The 24942-nt window shown below is 41.6% G+C and overlaps 1 protein-coding gene across 1 annotated transcript in view; it reads right to left on the reverse strand.

The window, feature by feature from the left end:
• Positions 1-430: 430 nt before the first annotated feature.
• The window catches only part of antxr1a (ANTXR cell adhesion molecule 1a), a gene marked incomplete at both ends in the record, with an annotated part of 31808 nt that continues 7296 nt past the window's right edge, over positions 431-24942 (reverse strand). Inside the window, 15 exons of the mRNA XM_080738541.1 lie at positions 431-862; positions 3761-3841; positions 6110-6277; positions 6888-6983; positions 9143-9184; positions 14085-14180; positions 14351-14429; positions 14577-14646; positions 18172-18270; positions 19119-19179; positions 20217-20297; positions 20423-20491; positions 21741-21820; positions 22343-22376; positions 22701-22782. Of these exons, the coding sequence (XP_080594667.1) occupies positions 431-862; positions 3761-3841; positions 6110-6277; positions 6888-6983; positions 9143-9184; positions 14085-14180; positions 14351-14429; positions 14577-14646; positions 18172-18270; positions 19119-19179; positions 20217-20297; positions 20423-20491; positions 21741-21820; positions 22343-22376; positions 22701-22782 (1570 nt within the window). The remainder of the gene's footprint in view (positions 863-3760; positions 3842-6109; positions 6278-6887; positions 6984-9142; positions 9185-14084; positions 14181-14350; positions 14430-14576; positions 14647-18171; positions 18271-19118; positions 19180-20216; positions 20298-20422; positions 20492-21740; positions 21821-22342; positions 22377-22700; positions 22783-24942) is intronic.

The raw sequence follows: 24942 nt of genomic DNA on the forward strand, positions 1-24942 counted from the left end.
TAACCTATTTCAACAGACACATCGGATTCAAGCCACTCCTTTGCCTGCCTTTCTTCTGAATTTAGTGTGGGGACGATGGGACCTGCAGCCTCCCGGCACACCATGGTACGGTAAAGACATGTTTTTGAGCATGCTGGGGTGCTCACGTATGAACTGACCATTAGGAAATGTCTGTGTTTAAGCATAGTATCAATTGTACTGTTGGGCTAAATGTGTACAAAGGTCACTGTAGACAAATAGCTGAAAACACATCCTCATTTCAGTACTCCATTTGCAAAGCAGTAAAGCCACAGCGTTGACCATGACATCAGCCAATCCTTTCGGGCAGATAAAGTCAAGGGTGGTCGTGCGCTGATAGCTGACAGGACTCCATACTGCTCTTTTGTTTTTGTACCTTCCATACGACATGCTGCTTCCCACTGCAGGAGCTCTACAGGGAAGGTCGTGGTGGCGGGCGGGAAGGTGGCGGGGCTCTCCCAGGGGGAGGCCCCTGTGGGGCCGGGGGCAGGGAGCTAGTAGGGGAGGCAGCGCGTGGTTCGGTATCAGGAGACATTGGTGAAGCGGGTATGTGGGGAGTGGTTGGAGGAAGAGCCCGGTTAGGTGGTGGAGTGTACGGTGGAGGTGGGCTGGACAGAGGCATAGTGGAGGAGATGGGAGGTGGCATGGAAGGTAGCGGTGGCAGGGTGGAGATAAATGATGGAGAAGGTGATGATGGAGGGCTGTTGGGAGGTGGTGGGAGCATGCCCCGTGGAGGAGGTGGACTGCAGCTTTCAGGAGGGTTGTAGATGGGAGATGGATGGTGGCTGTAGTGTGGATAACGAGGAGAATTTGTCTTGGCCCGTGTGAAGTTTATGCATCTGCCCTGAAAACAAAGAGAGAAAACCAGAAGTTGGAGTTATAAAGCCAACATCCATTTTCTCAGATATGAATGATAATTTGTACCATAATTGTTTCGATGTGTTGTCATAGAAAGAATCTTTTGGAACACTGAATTACACTGAAATTGCATAGCAAATCTTTCGGAAAGGAGCTTTCACACACATTCTGAAATGTACTGTACTGACAAAGAACCAACAGAAGCTGACTCAATTAACATAAAACTAATGACTAACTAGCCCTTACCCGTTCAAAGATATGAGCTCCAAAATGATGTGCAGTGTGTGGGTTATGGGATGTGCACTGTGCACACAGTATATGAGGGATGGAAAGTAACTTTAACTGGTGCTTGCATGATGTACTGTAGGAGCATCAATGTAAGAAACCCGTTTCGTTTAATGGCTACAGAGATACTGTCAGACATTCGCAAAATTATAGTATAGATGTAGGATGAGATGGGTTAATTTCTCTCCCATGGTGCACTTAATTAAAATATTTATAAACAAAATTAACTTAAAAAATTAAATTACCACCGCTCTGTTATTAATCTCTAAACACATTTTGTATTATTGATCCCATAAGCCAGCCAGACAGGCACCCGATTGGCTAGTTCCAGTCTATAGCCAAGCGGAACACACACATCCCATTGCTTGGAGGGACGATTGCTGCAATTATGAATTCACAAAACTGACATAGTTGTTGTTGACCGACTAGAAAGATATTCGAGAATTGAGGTCCTTGGCCTGCACAATCTGCTGATTGGCCCAGTTACTAGGCCAATCAGCAGATTGTACAGGCCAAGGACCTAGTAGATTGTGAGATAGCTGCAGACAGTATACACACGGATGAATGCAAGATCTCTGTCTGGTGGAGACAATGACACATGCTGTGAGTTTTTGTCATCATGGCTGATGTCACGGGTAAACTATTGTATGTCTGATCCATTTAAATCAAATAATATCCCAGGAGTATGGGGAGAGGGGTGATAGGGGGATGACAGGATGGTCAGGCCTGTCCTTTTAGTAGCCCCAGCTGGGACAAATTGGTCCTCTGAGAGAGAATACAGACACATACATGATGCATGTGGAACAACAGAGGTGGAGACATGCATTCCCTAAGAGGGAGTTTGTAACTTTGTATGTCATTGATTTCTGACATAAAAAGCAAGAGAATGTCAATGAGAGACAGTTTTGTATGTATGACTACGATCAGAATGAATCAATGCGATTCATTTGCTGAAAGAATATATCAAAAACAATGACCTAAGAATCGGAGAAGTCTGTTGCTGATCCCAAGCAATCCCAGCTGGACTGTGCACTGTGTTTGTTTTATGTATCATTGCCAGCATTTGAAAACCAAAACTTCTGTAGCCAGTCATCAAAGATTCAGTGATACAGTATGTCGCTCGACAAGAACCTGGCTGGGTCCTCTCTCCACCAGAGGAAGTGGGATCTTGCTGTCCCTTCCCTTCCCCCATCACTTTATTCATTTAGGGGAAGTTATAAAAGCTCTGCTTAGAGATTCCTAATTCCTAATTGCAACCAGAGAAGGCCTGTTTACTGCAAATCATCAAGGATACTGCAGCACTGCCTCCCTCCTGGTTTCCTGTGTACTAATGAAGAGCTTTATGGAGAGGACTCAATCCGGTTTGTTTTGTAGTATTTAAAGAGTGTTCATTTTATAGTGTGAAAACGCCTTCGTACGATGAGTCTTGTGATAATGAGCTCTGAGTTGGTTGTATACGTTGACTTTCTGATTGTTGTGACCTCCCAGTCCGAGATGTAAGGTACAATTACACAACTGTGTCTTACTTAAATGTATTACATTTACCACCCAGACGAAAACAGTTATGTTAAGAGAGCAGGAGAGGGTTCATTAGGATTATAGACAGGTGTCTGGCCAGATCATAATGTGTCTTCACGCTGAAGCTGTCTCCGGGAATTTTCCTCACCGCATTGTAAAATAACGAACGCAAGTGTGGCTGATTTACTGTACGCACTACGCAGTTATTTACTATAGGCAGTAAATCAACCAGATTAGTTTAGAAAGACTGACAAACTGTTTACCAAACATAATTTGCAGGGCCATTTAAAACTTAAGCGAACTAGCCAACTGGAGAGGAAATGTGCTGTCATTTCCAAATTTTCTGGCAATGTATACTCTTCACGTTAAAGACTTTCAGCAACAGTGAAAGATTATTTCATTATGAATTTCCTATGCATAAGAAGGGGTTAGTATACAGACTTTTCTCAGGCACAGCTTTCTACTACTCCTTTTTACTAAATCCTGCCCCAATCACAGACTAAGGGCCCTATTATGATCCAGGTCTTATGCCTTATGCCTTAACTTCTTTGCCTTTTTTTACTATTTTGTTTTTGTTTTTTAAATATTTCAAATAGCTGATCTGCAAGTTCACAACGTGCAGATGTAAATCAGCATTAAAAGTATTTAAAAATGTTTTTCAAAATAGTGAAAAAAATGTAAAGAAGTTAAGGCATAAGGCATAAGACCTGGATCATAATAGGGCCCTACATGTTTGAAGGTCAGACATTAGTCTTACCCTCCAGTTGTGATCTGGGGGAAGTTACATTTTTACCTTTTCATAATGACTTCAGCAGACTCCTTTACATGGAGCTGTGTTGTGGCCAGACTCTGCAGTCTAAATGCCAACCCACCACAAGCCTTCCCATCAACCTCCCCTTCAATGCATGCTTTATTGCTCACAGCTGCTTCATTTTCACAAGATTTTATGTTGCTAAAAAATTTACCCTCTTGCCAAATTTCATGTCAAGCCAAGAGTTTACATCACCAAATAAAAACGGAGACTGAAAAAGATGCCTGGGGTATTTCATGCCCATTTGTGTAGCGTTCACAGTGATCTTACCTTGTCTCCTGGATGTGGTCTCATTACAGATACACGGTCGTAACCTCTCCTCAAAAGCACCCACAAGGCATCCAGTTTGCCCTGCAGAAACAGAGAACAGTCATATAATATATAACACGTTCTTCCTGGTGAACTTTCTAAACCTTCATTTAAACTTGAAATCATATCTTTGTGAAACCGACTCAATGACAAAACCCCAAAATAAAAAAGAGCTCAGATATACAGTATGTTGAGATATATTATAAAATATTGTATATTTTCAAAATGCCTAGAGAAGAGTTCTATCTCGTTCGAGATCCTCAAAAATCAAGTCAACATACGTGTCATCCAAGCCATCTTAATCCATTAGCTGTGGACCAAAATCATCCAGTTATTTACTATTCTGAATCCAGCACAGTTTTTTAACAAAAGATGTGAGGAGGGTCTTAGAGAAAAGAAACAAAGCTGTTTTTCCTCACAAAACTGCTGGCGCTGCAGCTCTACTCCCTGGAGGTCAGTCCAGCATGTGTCTGGTTTCTATTAGTGATCTCCTGCTGACTGGGAAGGCTTGGAACAATGCCCTTATCCCCCTTATGTCCTTGTAAGCAGGGTGTGTGTGCCAGCAGTCACCTAAATACCATTACTTTAACACATCATCTTGTTGTTCTCTAACCGTGACATTTTGTTCTTGTGCGTATATTTATGGTTGCTCAGCACTTAAAATGTAACTTTTTTTCGATAGAATTTAAATGTTACTTTCTCCTCTTTTTCCACGTATTGGTGGCCAATGCACGCCATAGCACAGAATGCCAGGTCCGATGTTAAAGGGATATTTCACTTTTCAAACATGTTTACTGTAGATGGTAATAAAGAAATTGACGTCTTATTCTGTCTAAAAATACATATTTAGCCACTTGTACGCATGCCCCCAACCACTGAAATCAAAATAGCTAAAATGGCTAAAACGATAGAAAGCAGCAAATGAAAACATTTTAACACTCATCTTTTCTATTCTCTAATTACAATCTAAAATATGAACCCTTGTTGTAAAAAAAACAAATTGTCCTTTAAAACTCAATTTTAACCATGTTGAAATTGAAAACACATTGGATATTGGCCTTCTAATGTGTGACAGACCAAATATTTAACGCTCATCCAAGAGGCGACCGAGTATTTCCCGGTGAATCTGTGCGCAACGGTGGGGGCTTGGGAGTGTGGGGGACACGAACCACTGACTATTGCTGATGATGGAGAGGTTATATAGTTTAGCTTTTATGTATTATGTTATGTAATGTAGACTAATCTTGCCGATTTAGTTAGAGACTCGTCGCCAATTGCAAGATATTTAAAAGTTATTTGGGGCCATGATGATATCCTTTTCTTCCCACAACTAGACTAAGGATTTATATTGTCTGTGTTATTGTTTACAACCACAATTATTCACGTGTGGCAAGATCGCGGTTCACTAGTTTTTAGTAGGCTATAGTGTAGGCTTAGAAGCCTTAATGATTTCCTTTATCCTCATCTAATCTTGCGCTAATGCACGCAAATGTTTTAAGGCCGTGTATGCTTTTCAGAAGTTAATTTAATGTTTTCCATTAAATTATTTCCTTTCTCGTCATCTTCCTCGAATGCACGCAACTGTTTTCGCCAGGTTTTCAGGTCTTATTTTAGTTGTTTCTCATAAGCTCGCGACCCTCCTTGCCCATCGGCCCCCACCTTTGCGCACAGATTCACCGGGAAATACTCGGTCGCATCCAAGAGAGAACCCCTGCTTGGCCAGGGTAGAACTGCAGATTTTGCCAACTAGTTCCAGTTTGAAGATCTTTATTTCAGCAACAACGCAGTTGAACAATTGGTTTGTGCTCGAAACGTCAGTTGCTGATATAAAGTCGTTCAAATGAAACCCAACACTTTAAAGAGGTGGTGCCATAGTTTAGTACTTTTTCTGTTTTGTATGTTTCTATGGAGTTAACATTACTCTAATAGATCCCCAGGTGTGGTTATAATATGCAAATATATGTCTTCCCTGTGTATTTTTGGTTTATTTTTACCAGGTATTAATGAACAGGTGGGTGTGGCCACATAAGAACACCATTTTAACCATTTCTGTACACTTACATCTTCCTCCAAGTATAATCATAATACCTGATGATTATGTTTTTTTGTTTGGGGGGGGGGGGGGGGGGGGGGTCATGGCACCCGTCTTTAAGCAAGTCTTATAGTCAGCCACCGGCGCTTTTTTATCATAAACAGATACTGAAGATATTACATGATATTAGCCTTTTTTGTTTCTGTTGGTAATTTCAGCATCTGTGAAGAATGTGTGAGTGGGACTATCCAAACATAGTCCCCAGACAGTGATGTTACCTTGATTGGTGAGTACCACTTGCGAGGGCCTGGAGGCTTGCGCATGCCATTGTTGAGAACCCGAGTTGGGAGTTGTTCAAACTCTTGGTCAGGCATCTTCACCTTGGCATTTTTTGCCTTCTCCAGTTTGGCTCCTTCTTCTGTGGAGCCTTTCTCACCCCAGCGTACCTGAGACAAAGCACCAGTTGGTTTGGGGGACAATTTGATATGGTTTTGCATGCACACTCCGAGGAGCATTTTTTATAGTTTACAGTGTGACTTTGCAAACATAAAGGCCCATTCCCACTGGGCCAGATAACAGATAAAAAAAATCTCTTTCTCCAGATATTTTTCAATTCAAAGTGGATGGTAGATACAGATAAAAAAGATATTTGCCACAGATAAAAGTATCTGTGGCAAATATCTGTGGGAGATATTTTTTTTATCTGTATCTACCATCCACTTTGAATGGAAAAATATCTGGAGAAAGAGATTTTTTTTAATCTGTTATCTGGCTCAATGGGAATGGGCCTTAAGCCATATCGTGACTAAATATTTTCATTTAATTTACATTACATTTATTTCAGACATTATTGGATGCTACCTCTACTCTACTCTACCTACCTACCTACCTACCTACCTAGGTATGTTAGAAGTGCCTAACACGAGCTACACCACCCGATCTCATTGTTCCCCTAATTCAGTGGTTTGGCAGCAGACCCCGATCTTAAAATACTCTACTATCTATGCCATGTTTCTTCATTGGCTTTCAGTTGACAAGAACTTTAATGGATTTTACCTCCATTCTTTTGATTCCACCAACTCCTCTTCCTCCATAGTAGGAGGCATCCACGGTAGGCCACTTCTTCTTTGGGTAGTCTAAGTCCTCATCGTCCTATGTGGAAATAGAGAAAGCACAATATAAATGTGTTTTATTATATTATGATACTTTATGATGAATACTCAGATCATATTTTTGAGCGGTGCTCCTGGATGGAGCTAAGCTCCAACATCTGGCTTTGTCTGGCTTCGCGAGACGTGGCCTACATCTTGGCACAAAGCGGTCCAAGTTTGTTGTACGCCCCAGGTCACACTGGCCAAGCCTCGCATTTTTTGACTGGTTACTCCCCAGTAAGGAAACTCTCACTTAACGTTCATATAAGTTGGTTCTTTAAGCAAATTACTGTTGGTCACTTAGAAACTCTGCTAGTACACTGCCTCTCTTTTGTCATGTGAATAGACTTCTATGTCTCTCCCCCGGAAATTACATAGCCTGTTAGACCACTGGTGATGTTTGATCTCTTCAATAGACTGTGTCTGATTTGCAGGACTATTCTAGACACACTTAAGAAGAAGCTCAGTGACAAATTACAGAAGAGCGCAAGATGTCTGTCACTGCACTAGCAACTCCTACAGGTTGCTCAAGTTGTCTGTTCAGCTGGTTGAGGAACTGAGAGGAAAGGTATGTTGCTCTGTATGAGTTATGTCCTCTCGGTGAGGCTACTCGCCATCAGGAGAGAATAAGCATTAAGCACTGGTGATTTCATGTATATCAGAGGGTACGTGCTGGTCTACACACTTCTTAAGGAACCAAGCAGTTGGGGCCAGCGTTGATAAGGGACTACAGTACGCTATATAGGAATTCTGTATGGAGGGAGCGCTTGTTTTCTGTGATGACGACGGAGGCGCGCCATCTCAGGCTACCACGTGAGACACCACCAAGCGAGCGGTAGCGAGCGATTCACCGTGACGAGCGTTGCGAAAGTCGCATGAGCCGACTCAGCGCCGTTACTGAGTTATGTGTCGTTATGGACAGAATAGTAAATCTTCATCCCCCCGACTTTCGGCACCTCCGTGCGGTCCAAGTGAACACAGCAGAGCGCTCCCGACCTCCGTTCAGCCAATGACAAGCTGCAGATTCTTAATTTTTTTTCACCCCTGTATCCTACGGACTCCATTATCACCTACAGTACAAGGGGGACATTATGACATAATGATTAAACTGGGACAAAAAGTGAAAAATAATACATAATAGCAACAAAAAAGGGGTGGGGGGATGTTTGGCTATTGCATCTGGTTTTAGAGTGAAACAATGTTTTGATACAGCCATGGTGATCAAATACAAAAGAATCCTTTTAGTTAAGCGCATCTCAAATTAAAATCCAGCGAGATCCAAAAGACTGCCATGGAAGTGATTCAAAAACAGATGTCTGTAAGAAAAACACATTTATAGTCAGGATGTGATCACTACTTGATCTTGAAAGGGCGCTGCCTCTCATAAGACATTTGAAGAAAGTGAGACTAGAGGTTCTTTTTTTTGCCAAGGGTTGTAAGTAAATACCACAGATCTTATTGAAATGATTATTGAGTTTTAAAGGTAGGGCATTCATTAAAATCATCCCATAATCATCCCATTATTCCCTCTAACCATCTGCATTTTCAAGTCTCACTTGCAGACTCTCTTAGAAAACAAGTCATGCAATGGATGCAAGCCATGTTAATGGTTGAAGAAAAGAAGTGTGAATTTATTTGTGATATTGTAGGCAGAAAAACTGGAAAAGATTCAACCCAGGTATGCTTCTTAGCATGTGCTCAGTATCTCTTTTTAGATCCTTTTGTACACCACTGTATACTGCCCACCTTTGGTGTCACTACAGACAAGGCAGCATCAGATGTCTCACAGTGGCCTATAATGACTGTAAGAGGCTACTGTTGAGAGCTCTGAGAAGCTTCAGCGCGAGCCAGATGTTTGTCAGTGTCAGGTTACCCACCTGCTCTGCTCTACCACGCAACCTTATGTACAGGTTTATGCGTAGGCATCTGAGTCAGTTAATGACATCATTGCTGTTATAACGGACCCTACACGCAGTTCTGTCAGTGTCAGGTTCTCATCTAGACTGTGGAACCATGTCTGTATGTCAGAAACTGAATATTTGGGCTTGGTGCTGTTTTTTTATTATTATTATTATTTTATTATTCGTTTTTATATTGTTTTATTGTATTGTAACTGATATGGATCTTCCTGGGTCTGAAATAAAGATTGAAAGTTCTTACCGAACTGTCTTCAATAACTGGAGGTGGAGGCTCGTGGATGATCTGAGGAGAGAGAGAGATGGGTTATGTGAGGTTAAAGGAAGCTGGGTTTGTTCCAAATTAAGAGAATCCACAAAAACATGAATCAAAAAGTTTAGATTTTTTCTTGTCGTAATACGTTCAATGTGTATCACATAACATTCTTACACAACACCAAGAATGCCAGAGGAATCTTCTTTTTCCTTTCTTTTTTTCCCCTTTTTTGTGCTATTTCCAAAATATATGTACTGACCTAGAAATCTGCCGTCCAGATTATTTTTTGACTGGTGTTTTTGATTAGGTTGTGGAAGGGAGAAAGGTACCTGACCCACAAATGCCTCATTCTTACCACTGAAGGTAATTCTGGAATACTATGAATAGTATTGAGTTGAATTCAGGCTATTTACAATCTTTCTTTCCACGCTTCTCCAAAGCCTGGAACCCAAACTGATGTGCCATGGTAACCTAGCATCACTTTTCTAAACAGAGCTGGGCATGGATTTCAATTGAGAGAAACTGGCAAGAACACAAGAAAGTAATATAAGGACAAAGACAGCCACGTAGTAAAGAAACTGACATCTTTCTCTGGGTATTCACAATTATTCTGTTTCCAACATTGTAAAAATGTTTAAATGACGCTAGAGTTTTGGAGCACTCTGCCTGTTTTTTGTTTGTTCTAAAATATATATTGTGAAGATAGAATTCATCATTTTACAGTTTACAGTTTAGGCATTTAGCAGACGCTTTTAAGCCAAAGCGACTTACAATAAGAGATAATACATCACTATAATAAACAAGATAATATTTCAGAGCATCAACAACAATAAACAAATGTATATGAATATCAATCTACAGAAACAAATTTCTTTTTGTCATTGTAAAAATGGATTTTGAAGAGACAATTAAGACAACAAAGTCTGTTTTCTGGGCTAGTTTTCTGGGCTACTGCCAAACTCATTGTAATAGCAGCGTATCAAGACAAAACGTATCTTTTTTTTTTTTTTTTGAATAATATGTTTATTAATTTTTCAAACATACATTTTTTGGACAACAACACACTATACAACACACAACACTATACAAGAAAAGGAAAAATAGACAAACAAACTGAAACAACAAAAACAAAAGAATAAACATAACAAGCTCAGGCAATAAGATAAATACATGATGAGCGAAGCACACAATCCCCAGCCCCCCCACAACCCCCTCAGAATGGAGAAGGCAGGCACCCGAACCAGATCGGAACTAGATTCACTGAGCACAGTTCAGCACCAGTCAAGAAACTTCAAGACAAGTGAAACAGCGACAGATAGGAGTCAAGGCCGACATGGGAACCCTTTAAGCACAGTAGCAGACAGTGTGGGCCCGATAAATCTTAAGTAGGGGTCCCAGATTTTATAGAAGGCGTCTATCTTGGAGTGTAACATACATGTTATGTATTCACAAGGAATACATTCCATTATAATATTGTGCCATGACTTTTTGGAAGGAGCAACATCCTTGATCCAAAATAGGAGAATATTCTTCCTGGCAGCGAACGTTAACACATTGAATAGCCTCTTATGATTGGCATTGACAATATGACCATCTGGGAGACCAAGTATAAGACACAAGGGGTCTGGTTCTATGGGGACACCGAAAATGGTTGACAGTTCTGTTACGACATCAGACCAGTAGTTCTGGAGCTTCACACATGACCAGAGACAATGAACGTAATTACCAATTTCTGTTTTGCATTTGAGGCAAAGTGGGGACACACTAGGATCCATTTTGTTTTTAAGAACAGAAGTTATATGTATACGATGTAATATGCGGTACTGTATGGATTTAGTCCGATTGCAGACAGAAATCTCCTTTGCGTACGTCCACATTTCATTCCAATCAGCATTATCGATAGATATGTTGAAGTCTTTCTCCCATAGCTGTTTGACAGCATGGGAGTTTGTGGAGGAATTTGAATTCAGAACTTGGTAGAAAATAGAGATAAGGTTTTTAGCCAATCGGAGAGAAAGAGTACTTTCCACCTGTGAAGTCGAACAATTGGTTAACAGTGAGGTGTCTTTAGTAATAAAAGCTCTAATTTGGAAATACCTAAAAAGTTCAGGTCTCAATAAACCAAAACGCTGCTGCAGCTGTGCGAAGGACATCAAAATTGGACCTTTAAATAGATCTCCGAGCTTCCTGATGCCCTGTGCCCGCCAGACCTCGAACCCCCCATCCTCATAACCTGGCTTAAAGTCGGGATTACCCACTACTGGAGTAAGAGGAGATGTTAGTTTAGAACGGTTCTCGGTAGAACGTGTAGCCCTCCAGGCCAAAACGTATCTTGAGTGTGTGAATATGCCGAGAGGCAAGACCTGGGACACAGCTGTGACCCCCAGAAACACAAATTATTTCAGCAGCAGCATGATTACTTTAACACTACTCCTTCAGCAGGTGACCTTGACCTCTCGTGCTAATGGACCCAACGCCATCTGCCTTGGAGCCGTCTACATTCACACATAGACCCTAACCCTCTCACCATGGGAATGTTGTTCAGGTTAATAAGATGCCCTACAGGGGCGTTAGCCAGACGAAACAGAACTGGTAAAGACATTGTGCCCGCTACTACTGTCTGTGCACCATATCACTGCATTCCAACAGTGTTTTACAATGTACTGCTTCACATGAACGATGTAGGTATTCTGATTTCTTATATATTAGTATATTAGTATATATGTCACAGTTTTTTTTGAGATTCAGTAAGATTGAAACCAGGAGCGCTCGTTTTGGGGCACAAGGTGGAGCAATGAGCGGTGCCTCCTTTGGGAACTACCCATAATTAGTCCTACAGGGTTATAGATTTAGGAATAGTTTTACTGAGGTTAGGGTTATCATTCACCAGGTTAACATTAGGGGTCGACCGATATGGGATTTTCATTTTCGATTTCGATATCGATAACTCGTGATCAAAGAGGCCGATAACCGATATTATGAACCGATATGCATTTTGGTTAAGTGGTTAATTAATTTATATATTTTTCCCATCCTAAATGTTCTAGAGGCTCACATCTAGTCGCCACATACTAGAATATAGGCTATATATACTGATATTTGTCATTATTTAACACATTTATTATTACTATTATTATTGTTATTTTTTTTATAGCAGCTGGTGACATTGGCAAAGATCTATCTATATCTATCATCTATAATCTATCTATCTATTTATCATCTATCTATCTATTTGCTACTGGGTAATGCAATGGGTGTTGTACCGATTCATGGATTGGTGCTGTTTGTGTAATATGTCTTCCAAATTCAGCGTTAAAAACGTGTTCCGCAGCAGGAAATCGGTATATCTGATATCGATATTTTGCGATATTAATAAATGTTATGAATATCAACTTTGATTATCGCCCGTTTCGATAATCGGTCGATCCCTAGTTAACATTCACCTGGTTAGCATTCACCAGTTTAGGTTAGGTTTAGGCATAGTTTTACTGAGGTTAGGTTTAGGCATAGTAGTATTCACCAGGTTAGCATTCACCCGCATGGGACCAATGCAGTCAAATGCTCTACCACTGAGCAGCTCCCCAATGCCATCGGCTTCTTCCAGGGACTGCCCATAAGGTGAACAAAAACAAGCGCTCTGGTCCCAATCTTACTGGTACCTCAAACAAACTGTAACATATACATGCATAGGTCAAATACAATATAACTTTTACACTCTTCACGAGTTCCACTCGGGATTTCCCTGTACATAAGGCAATGTACAGATTCTACAGAACTCCTTTTCAGTAAAAAGTGTTTAGTGATGTCATGCATGTGGTGGTGTGAGCTGTGATTTGATTGGTCTACGTTTGAGGGCGAAGACAGACTGTACAGCAGTGGTTCCTGAAAGGTGTCCCTTTTTTAAGATATTTTTGGGGCTTTTTCTGCCTTTACTGATTGTATACAGTAGATTGACAGAAAATGGGGGGAGAAAGACAGGGAGTGACACACAGCGGAGGTCACCGGGATCGGGACTCAAACCGCTATCAATGCATTGAATGGGAATGTTTGATATGTATTTCAGACCATTGAATGGTGCAGTAGCTGAGATACTGACCTACCGACGGGCGCATTAGCAATGGGTTGATGGCAGTAGGTGTTGATAAAAGTCGGGAGGACGGTGATTTAAGATTCTGGCCCCCTGGTTTACAACTTCTAACAGCGCTGAGTCGGCTCAAGCAGACTTCGCAACGCTCGACGCCACGACTCGCTCGATTTAGATCGCTCAGCGGTGTCTCACGTGGATCAAGTCCGCTTGAGGCGGCACACCTCTGGCGCGGTCCAAAACTATACTTTATACGGTGCACCTACTGAGCCCCGTCAGTATAGGTCAGTACCTCGCAATCAATGGTGAGATTAACACGTCGGGTAGGTCAGTATCTCAGCTACTGCACCATTCAATGGTCTGAAGAATACAAACGTGAAAAATTTGCATTCAGTGCATTGATATCATTCGAAAGGGGTAGACACGCTGGTGTCCAGACCGATAAGCCAGCGGTCCGGGACAGGATTTTGTGACAACTTCACATCATTATTGCAATATAACTAGGCGAAAAAAGTGTGTGTATACTGTACACAACTTTCCAACATCCCATCGTGCATTGCGCAGAAGGCGAGCGGCATTTCCGGCGTCGCAGCCGAGTGTGATCTACAAGCTCACAACGGTTGCATCTGCGACGCGACGTGAGCTTGTATGTCTGCTGTTAACCGGAAGTGTCCCGCAGATAATGCTTCAGTAAAGTCTTGCGGAAACAGGTGGATATATAAAAAATATAAAGTCAGTACTTTGTGTCCAACTCATTTCCCAATACAGAGACATACAGTACGTATTATATAACCACCATATACATGTATGTGAACAAGAGTGTTTGTTTATTTTGGCATTACTCACTACAGTGCAGCAGAGAGGCCAGAACCACCAGAGGAGGCCTAACACTAGGAGTAGCATCAGGATGAGCAGAGCTATTGCCAGGATGGTCCCATCGGACTGTGAAAAACACACAGATCTCAATAAGCCTCACAACAATATCTGCTGGTATTCACTTATAAAGAAATGGCTTGTTGAAATGAAATCACATTTCTATAGGGACATACAGTTGTATAAAACGTTTTAGGAGAAATTATTTGAGCTGTGCAGGCATAATGTACAGTACTCACACAGCCCACTGTGGTAATGGTAACTGAACTGGAGATAAAACTGAGACCTTTGTTCATGCTGACATAGAGGTTGGCTGCCCTGAAATGAACAGATACATATATCAGCCGCCATTGATGCAGTACAAATGCTGCAAAGAAAAATATAGTGTATGCAACTGATAATTGTCACATGCAGTTGGTACTCGGTATGATGAGGAAACACATATTATTTCAACATGGGACTTACATTCCCTCATCTCGAAGTATCGGTGCAGGGCAGAGGAGATATGTGTCTTCTACTACCAAAGGCTTCACCACTAGTGCAGGAGAAGGAAAAAGGTCATAAGTAACGCAACCAGAACACCAGCCAAACATTCCACTCATGTCTTGTGTCACAAGACAGTGCTATCCACTGACACTGCTTTATTCATTTGTACACCAAAGAATGACGACACAAAATTCATCTCACGTTATGCCAGTATTTATCTGTAGCCTACTAAGTTCACTGACTGATGAGCTTCAGTTGGACACGGAGAGGACAAACCACCAATGTGATGAAAGCAGACAGTCAAATGATGAAATTCAGATGAGAAAATTAAGCTTCAAACTGAGCTCCGAGTTGTCTGCATGAGAGACACTGTGAAACGCTGCTTTTGTTTTTGAGGTAAATCTTGTTTTTTCTGTGTCCAACTGGCTCTGAGGCAAAAAAGATCCAGTAAGCATTGCCGCCCCCCGGCAGACCGTTTATTCTGGCTGAAAGAAAGCATACCCCAGAATTGAGGAAATCAACACAAGCACGGCATGGGCCATGACTGCTCGTCTCTAAGACACGCCATGCAGGATGGAGGGGTCGATGCTGCCAGAAAAAGTCAGCAGCATTATAAATTGGGCCAGATATCCCATTGAGAGTTCATCTCTGCCAGCACCCCACCTTGCACTCTGAATGGCCTTCCTGTTATTAAAGGAATATTCATAGTGCTGAGGCCTGATGCATGTGACTCAATGCAACTCAAGTCCTGAGATCTCATGTTTCTACCATTAATCCCTCCGAGCATGAAGATGCTGAAACACCGCTGCTTTGTGTCACAACACGTCACGTCACCCCTCTTGATTCTCTTTACTGCTCCCAGAGCACAAGGGGTCAAGTTTTATTGAGAGGTACAGACAGGGGCGTCACAAGGGGTAGGAAAGTGGGACTGAGTTACTAGGGCCCAAGGTGGTGGAGGGGCCTTAATTATTTTATAATTTAGCTATTGAAAAATAGCAGATATACAAGCTCACAGCGCGGCACCGAGTGCCGCGCTGCGAGCTTGTAGATCTGCTATTTTTGAAAAGTCGTGAAAATGTGTGCAAATCTTTGAATATATGTATTTTTTAAGCGAACATTTGTAACTCAAATTTTGCTTCTGGGTGGTCCCTGGAACTCGATATTTTGAGATGGGGGTCCGTGGCCAAATACATACCATTTTGGGGGTCCTTCACATGAAACGGTTTGAGCTCCACTGACATTCAAGGATTTGAAATATTCAAAGATTTTCATGATTTTTCAAAAATAGCAGATCTACAAGCTTGCAGTGCGGCACTCGGTGCCGCGCTGTGAGCTTGTAGATCTGCTATTTTTCAACAGTTACAGCACAGGGGCCCCGCAGTAAATCCTTGTACCCAGGGCCCAGAATTTGGTGTGACGCCCCTGGGTACAGACACGCACCCAAGGTTTAAGCTTACTCAATAAATTGCATTGAATTACACATCGCGATGACCCTGGCCTGTAAGACCCATCTTTGAGAGTAACAAAGTTGGACATGATGTCTCCAGGGTCACATTCCATGGTTGGAAATCATGCTTGATTTGTTAAACTACAGTAGCTAATTAAAAAATATTCAGGAAAATAATTAATTTGTCATATTCCTTGTTATTCACATACTACAGATGTATGTTGTTGTTCACTTAAGCCATCGCGCTAACATCTGTCACCGAAATAATGGAATGCTCAGTCAGTACATCCCCCACTGCCAAAGACCATAGTGTCTCTGTCTGTTTGCTGCTACTTTTTCCTGGAGACATAGACTCAAACATCTATTCAGCTGCTCAACACATGTAGCTACACAGTGCCTTGAAAAGCTCTTCCCTTTTCGGCATTTTTCTGTAATTTATAGAACTGAGGTGGGGTAGGGTCAGGGAGTGCAGGCCAGGGTACAGATTAGTTAGTCCAAAGTCTTGTTTAGCTGTACTGAAGCTTCAAATGACCTAATTATTTTCAGTTGCACTGTGGAGTAAATATGTTCCACAGAGTGTAGTGTAAACACAACCACAATGCTGGAGGAGGAGCGTACAGGGGATAATGTGAGGGACATAAGGAGGTAATTTCACCTAAATTGCTTCCATGTCTACTGTTTGTCAGTGGGATGCTTTGAACCATTTGCTTGACATAATACCAGAGTACTCCTTCCCTACAGCGAGAATCTGATTTCAGTTTAAGGTTCTAGGCATCATCGGGTATGTACAGTATGTGTAAAGAATATGTGTGTTTTATGGAGAACTGGATCAACTAAGATACTAACGTGAACTTTAGTAATGCTGCTGAGCTGTGATTGGCGTAGCAACATCAGCTGAGCTGTTTAGTGTGGGCAGAGAAGCAGTCTTGTAATCAAGTTACCGTGTCCCGGCCCAGTGGGCCAACCCATGTTTACGTCTCAAGGTGTCTCTGAGCAAGTCCTACACATACACTGACCCAGATGTTGAGTGAACCAAAACAGCGTTCCCTTAAAGATGGGCATCGGAATTCCATACATGCATGCTGTTCTATACAGCTGGCCTCTTTGGTGCCATGCAGTAAAAAGGAATATTAAAATATATACAGTATTCTGTGTGCTAGGCTGGTGCCCACTGAATATATCTTTTTAATTTATTCAATGCAATTTATTTTGGTATGAAAATAAATGTATTTCAGTCATACTATTATAACCTATTTACAGTGTAACATTCATTTGGACAACCCCTAGATATACTGTATATGAGGTTAACAATGCCTGCTAGCCACGTCAGCTTGTGTACAAATATTCCATTAGCTAAAAAAGAAGAAAAAACACAGGGCGAACTTGTTTGTACCTCAGGGCTATTTAAATTCTTGCTTTGTTATTGGAAAAGCATCTCCTGCAGCTATAGTGGTGTGCCTTCTCGGAAATTAGTTGAACAGCTAATTAGACCACTTGACTTGAAAGACCAAGATGCCCCCCCACCCTCTCCTTGTGTGTGGCACACATCCCCTTCATCCTTTTATCTTTGGCCCCATTCCAGACCCTTAAACCAGAATTTGCCCTTTAAAAGCCATGCATCAATAACAACAATAGAAAACACGTAAACACGTAACTCATGCATCTCTACAGTTTCCCACTCATGGGTCTTGCTGCTGTTTTAGTTGACATGCTGTTTGCTACAAATTCCTAACCCACTTATCAGTTTCAATGTGTATATAGGTTTCCACTCAGGATAATATACATAACATGATACATAATACATTTTTACACAACTAAAATATTGTCAGCACAGAAGTTATTATTTGATTCATCATTATGCTTGTAGTGATGCGCGGAAGCGGGGATTGAACCCAAGACTCCCACTCACCAGTCCAACGCACAACCAGTCATGCTAATAGGGCTGAGCCCAATTTGCAGGGCTGTTGTCGTTGGATCATGGCTGGTACTAACTGTGGGGGCTACACTTAATTTATACTCGAATGTCGATGTTGTGCTTCGGAGATAGCAGCTCTACACAAAGCTTTGTGCGACACCAGTGCGCAACAACTTTAATCAGCCAGTATACCCAGTTGGGTTTCCACTCACTCTTAGTAAGGGTGTCGTTAATTCGGAAGCTGCACAGGACGTTATCAACATTCCGGGCATGTAGGAATCCATTTCCTCTCACCACCACCTGGAACGTCTCTGCAGGGATGAGGACCGGAAAAAACACAACAGCATTTTCTTTTTAACATGAATGTACAACTAAACTTTATTATCCATAAACATTTACTGTACATAAAATGGAAATTTGTCTTTGGCACTATGGCAAACAGTATACAGCAGACAGTAAAAACACAAAATGACCTAACATGCAATAAAATACAAAATTCCCATGAAAACAATGTGCTGTGGGGGGCGCAAATTATGCTTGTACCCTTCTTTTAGTTAGTGGGACCCTAAGCAACACGCCTGATACGCCTGATGGTAGCAGCTCGAAGGTCAAGCGAATCGGGTGTTTAGGGTCATTCATTATAGACCTGAACCAACCAAACCAATCATCTCCTCAGTATGACATTCAAGCAAGAGTCCACAAACCCATGATTTTCCTGGCCACAGCAGCCATTAAATTCATATTCCCACATTGAATGCCTTGTGAAGAAAGATGTTGTGGTCAGTGAGACTGCTGTAAAGACGTGTGGGTATAATGTCTTGGGCCCCTCTGGAGCCAATCCCACAAGCCTCCACAGCGTGTCGTGTAAATACTTTTCTTCTGCAACAAAGAAAGTGGTCACTTGCATAAATTGCAATGTACCAGCAAAATACCAGTATGAGCAGCTAGAAGTAGTGGAGAATTGGGTGTTCCTGAATTTGATGAAGCCGATGTAATAATTATTTAAGGGCAAATGTACTAGTTATTGCTACTGTGTGGATGTTATTTACACTGGCCCTGGGAAGACAGATTGTGTTTGTACGTCCTGTGATATAATGAATAGGCTTTAGATGTCTGATTTAGTACAGAGGACCGAGGAGCCTCTATATTCCTCTCTTACCTCCTGCACAGATACTGGAAGGCTCTGCTGCAAGGATTTCAATACAGGACTTCTTCAGGATCTGCAGAGGTGAAGTGAAATTGTTTGTGGATTAATTAGTTTCTCTAAAAGTGAAGACTTGAAACGGCACCATCCCTGAACTATTTCAACCTGGCATCCCTATTTTGTGCATGTCACTATGCTGTCAAAAACAGTCAAACCTTTTCTAAACTTCAATCTACAAGACACCATGTCTCTCCAACATCAGTCATTGTTTTCTGTATACTCCTTAAATAAAGAGACTTGAACCTGTTGCTCCAGAGTCCTCTTTTATGTTTGCAGCCAATCTACAAGCTCATGTGACGCATTGTGAGTTTGAGATCTGATATATTTGCTATTCGTTGTATGACTAAAGTAAAGTTTGCGATGCTCATCCAGATTGCAAGGTGATTACCATCTCTCCTTATGCTCCGCAATGCGTGCATATACAGGTATGCCCCATATTATAGGAACGCATGCACTATATGACAGGAGCTGAAACTGATTTACGACCCACTGACCCGTATTTCTCGGGACAGATCCAAAGGTTTTCAGTTCAGCTGCTAATGTTCTCCATATGACTGTCAGCTTGCCTGACCTTTAAACCCTCTTGACACACCCCCTTAACCATGCGACAATGCCCCCTGTGCGCACGACAAAAGGCCTCAGTCTTGAGGATACGAAAAATAAGTCAATAATGCAGAGACTGGATCTTAAGGGATACAGTGAACTCTCTTTGATCCTATCTGGGTGGATTCCAGTAGTAAGAGATCAAAAGTAGGGAAGTCACAGTTTGGCAGATTTTCCTGGAATAATCCTCTCCCTGGCAAGACTTGACGGATGGAATAGTGATGTTTATATTTTTCTATTTTGTCCCGCTTCCTGCAGCTATTTGATCGATTGTGTGAACGGACTGAGAAGAAGTCACAGTGATGGGGAGACTGATATGAATTCCAGAATGATTTCCTGTGGACCTCCAAAGCATGCTGCCTTGAGCATTCCACTTTACGGCTGGTTAGCACTGTGTATTTATTATCTAGGTTCCTCTGACATGTGTGTAGGCAGACTGGAAATTCTCACCGAATCAATGACCCCTTGCAAAGCCTCGAATCCATCATTCACAGGGAAGACGTGGTCCTTGCTATCAGCGATCTTTGCCAGCTAAATAGACAAGAGTGTGATCAGAAAATTGATTAAACGCTGGCCTCACTGACCCTTATTTCATTAGCTGCAACACCACTGTCATATTAAATCAAAGTACAGGGTAAACGTAGTTAAAAACACACCTGTGTTTCATTGAAGTCCTTCACCCCCACACAGTAAACTGAGGCACCCAGACTGCGGGAGCGGTTTGCCTGTCACAGATAGTGGAAAAAACAGGAAGACTCTCAACACCTGGGTCTAATTATACCACTATATTTCAAAGCATTTACATGTACCACATCCTTGTGTTGGTGTCTTCCAAAATTGTACAGAATGTTGGTCAACTCTAGGATATCGTTGCCGAGTCTGACATTACGTCAGACTTGTGCTTCAATGCCAAAAACACTATCCAAGCCATTGCTCAACAATAATCTCCTCTGGAAGTTGACTTTACCGTTGACAATGAATGACTAGCCTTGCCATTATGCATCTATACAAGCTTCCGTATATGCTAGGGCATTCACGAATAGTGATTTTTAGTATTCAAATTATTCGACCTCAAAGTATTCGAATAGTCAAATATTCGACCAAACTGTCAAACATTAAGTAAGCAAGAGGCGAACATTGTGAAAATAGCTGATCTACATGCTCACTGTGAGCATGTAGATCGGCTATTTTCACAATATTTATCTGCGGAACTGAGTCACATTAAATGTAATACCCACAATTCCAAGTGCTGGTCAGGGTGGGGGTCCCCAGTTCAAATATGTTTATTTTGGGTGTCATGGCCTAAAAAGGTTTGAGAACCCCTGGTAAAGAGCATTAACAAATTCATCCATCAGGGGCATTGACAACCCATTCTTATGACTTCCTATCTAGCCAAGCTTTATAATTATAAACGATAAACTTTTTAAAGAGAAAACGATAATAAATAAGTGAATATTCGACTTCGGTGAACAACGTCGAATAGTGACTTTGATATTCGAATATTCGAATATTTGGTGAATGCCCTAGTATATGCTCACTTCATCCATTTCTGAGTTGCTCTGCTGTCCACACATCTCAGGGCACCCAAAGCTGATTAAACAGTTTTGACTTTGCGTGCCTGCACCTGCACTCCCTGAACAAATAAATCACTCATGTCTGTTGCAGATGTGTGGAGAACGGCCATGCCTGTTTCATTCATAGGGCAGACAGATGGAATGTGTAAATCTGATAGACACTTTGACCCACTAAACAGTGGGGATCAAAGTGCTGATGTATAGGGTGGTAGCATTTGATCTGTGCTATCCATCACGTGCATAGTGTTTACAACGTCTGTGCCCCCGTCAATCACCCATATCGTTCTGCTTTTCTCTCTCACCCTCTCCCTCTTATCTATCCATCTGTCTCCTCTCTCACCCTCTCTGTCTATCCAGCTATCTATTTTTCCCCTCTCACCCTCTCTCTCTCACGTTTTACCTCTCTCTCAGCATAGTAGAAGAGGTCCTCGTGCAGTTCTCCATCTGTAAGAGCTATGATAACACTGGCAGTGGGATAACCTGCAGACACAGACATCTGGTCACACATACTGCAATTATTCTCTTATTATCTTTTATCAATTCATTATTGCCACTTTGGAATTATATATAACAGATCTTTTATTTTATTTTACCAGTAAGTCATCAAAATTACATTTTAAATATTATCTTTTGTATTTCTGCTTTATTTTTGATGAGACACTGAACAGATAGACAGGAAATGTGGTAGAGAGGGGGGGGGGTGACATGTAGTAAAATGCCTCGGGTCAGATTCATACCGGGGTCAGCTGCTGGAATAACTATAGCCTTTATATGTGGTACTTATTCAGTGATCACCCGGGCGCCCCAAAATCACATTTTAATGATACAGCATTCAAATTGATTGCAGAATATACTGCGGAAATAGCCACCCGCATTCAATTCTATCACTATTGACCTAATGTTTCCAGGTCAAACAAGCAAATCCAAACTGGCATACTAACGGCCTACAGTAAAAAAAGGAGCATTCGAAATAAAAGCAATAAAAGTAAGCGTACTACACACCTTCAGTGTTTCCATAGTATATCTGCTCACTGGCCTGTAAAAGAAGATAAGTTGGATTGAAACACTGCACTCTGGAATAGTGTACTGTAAAGTAATTCTTCCCCATTCTAGTTTTGGCTCCTAGTATTTCTGTAGCCAGAGTTGAGATGCAATAGTCAAGTCAATTCACCTCTTTAGTCTTTTTATAATTGTACAATCAACAGGAGTGGACCCAAAAAGCTTTCCAGTCGATACAGATGATGTTCAAACAAAAAGCTTGCTCACCACAATAAATCATAATACATAAAAGCAAGTGTAAAACTCAGAAATCGCAATGAAATTATAAAATCAAAAGCAAAGTAGAAAAAATATAGCTCACCCTCTGGATACCCTCATGCATGAAGGTGTCTCCCCCTGGAAGAACCCTCTGGAGCTCATCAAGACCTTTGCGAATGCGTTCCCTGAACAGACAGCCAGAAGACAGGGTCACAAAGCGGTACACAGTATGTACTCATGTCATCAACATGGATCTGTCCCATTTAGCGCCACCATCAGGCCGATTTTTTCAAACACATTTTTGGACACTGCTGACCTGACGGTCACTTATCTCCCGATCAGGGAGTCTTACTGGTAAATTAATGTGCTATTTTATATGGTGTCACACAAAAATAGTATTACAATACTATTTTACAAAAGTAATGAATATGTCCAATATACAAACTCACAACGTGTTGCTATGTGACACTACGCTGTGTCTGGGCTGTGAGCTTTTAGATCTGCTATTTACTTGTGCCAGCAGAGCGTGCAAGTACCGTGTTTGGTGTTATCTACCGTATATCCAGCTGACAGTACAAAGGCAGGATCTTTAGCCAATGAGGGAGCAGCATTCTCTGTGACGTCACCACCAACCAACAAGTGTTGTCACTGTCAGCCGGATCACAATACTTGCGCGCTCTGCTGGTGCACAAGTAGGCCATATATTGCTACGAGTACACAAGAGTGCAGTCTAGTTCTGCTATCTTTCATCTCAGCAGCCATAACCCACAGCGACCCTCTTTAAGTATTTTTAAGCATCCTGCGCGATAGAATCACATTTACACTGCATCTAAAGACTCCACCTTTTGCACAAAAATCGCGCATTTTTACCCCAATGTTCCTAGCAGCTTCTCCTGAAGCTATTGTATTCGCACGATGTACACTTTGTAGAAAAGTAATGTGTGGGTTTGCTATGCAAATCTTTCCCCAGAGTGTCTCCTACGCAATTTTCGTCACCAAAGTATCAGGTTACAGTTTGCTTCAGCAGTGACGGGCGCGCAGCAGCAGCGAGAGCCTAGCTAGCCGAGAGCCTGTATCTTACAAGAAGTTGGCGGCCCTTCGGCCACTCACCTCTAGAGTTCGGCCCACTCACCTCTTCACAGCAACATACTGTCTGTGTGTGTGTGTGTGTGTGTGTGTGTGTGTGTGTGTGTGTGTGTGTGTGTGTGTGTGTGTGTGTGTGTGTGTGTGTGTGTGTGTTGCTAAAATGAAAACATTGAAATAATGAAAATAAAACATTGGCAGGCCTATTATAGTAATAATAATAACACAATTAGGCCAAAACTTTTTTTTTTTTTTTTCAAAAAACTTTTCAAAAAACTTTTTTTTTTCTCAAAAAAAATTCTTTTTCTCAAAACACTATTTTTTCTCTAAAAAGAATTTTTTCTCAAGAAAATATTTTCTCTCAAAAAAAGAACTACCCATATTTGCCCATTACAAATCCATTTGATTGCTGGTATACCGTGAGCTCTAGATTTGAGGGCCCCCGAAGGGGGCCCGAAATTCTAGTCTTTCTAATTAGTGTGGTTGCCTAAAGGGCAACACACTATTGTTCTGTTCCAACTTTATGGAGTAATATTTAGCCAATGAGGAACCAGCATTCTCTGTGACTTCACCTTTTTGCAGCTTCCTCATTGGCTAAAAGTTCCTCCATAAAGTTTTTGCTGTTTCCTCATTGGCTAAGTCGGTGACGTCACCTTTAAGCAACCCCATTAATTTGAAGGGGAAAAGCTGGAATGTGGAAAAATATGGAATGTGTTGTCTAACCTCAACTTGTCGTCAGGCATCAGGTACAAACAATCAGTCAGCTTCATATATAGGCACAAAAGGGGGCATGCCCATATATGGGCATATACATACAGTACTGATGACATCAGTGAGCTCCAGTCCATATATGGGCATTAAAGAGACAAGGATTGACAGATACAGAGATCCGGCTGTCCAGAGCCACATATCCGACCGCTCTGGTCATGTGCATATATGGGTATGGGACAAACTGACTTCAAACTCGGAAAGGACTTGGGGGAGTGTGGTGCCTGCCGTATGACATCAGGGATCTCATTCTCCATATATGGGCATAAAAGGGACAAAGACTGACGAGTACTCTGAGACTCACATAGCTCCCGACACTATGACTCGCAGACTATTGGTCGGATCGGCGCGCTCGTTTCGACACAGCTGTGAGGGCTGGATAGCTAGAGTTTCCAAATCCAAAACTGTTTAAGTCTATGTGTAGATTTGATAAATATGTAATCAATGAAGTGTGTTGAAAAGAGATTGTAACTGATGAATTACATTGGGTTCAT

The sequence above is a fragment of the Nannobrachium achirus genome (assembly GCF_963921795.1).
Source record: "Nannobrachium achirus genome assembly, chromosome: 12".
In the NCBI taxonomy this organism is placed as follows: domain Eukaryota; kingdom Metazoa; phylum Chordata; class Actinopteri; order Myctophiformes; family Myctophidae; genus Nannobrachium; species Nannobrachium achirus.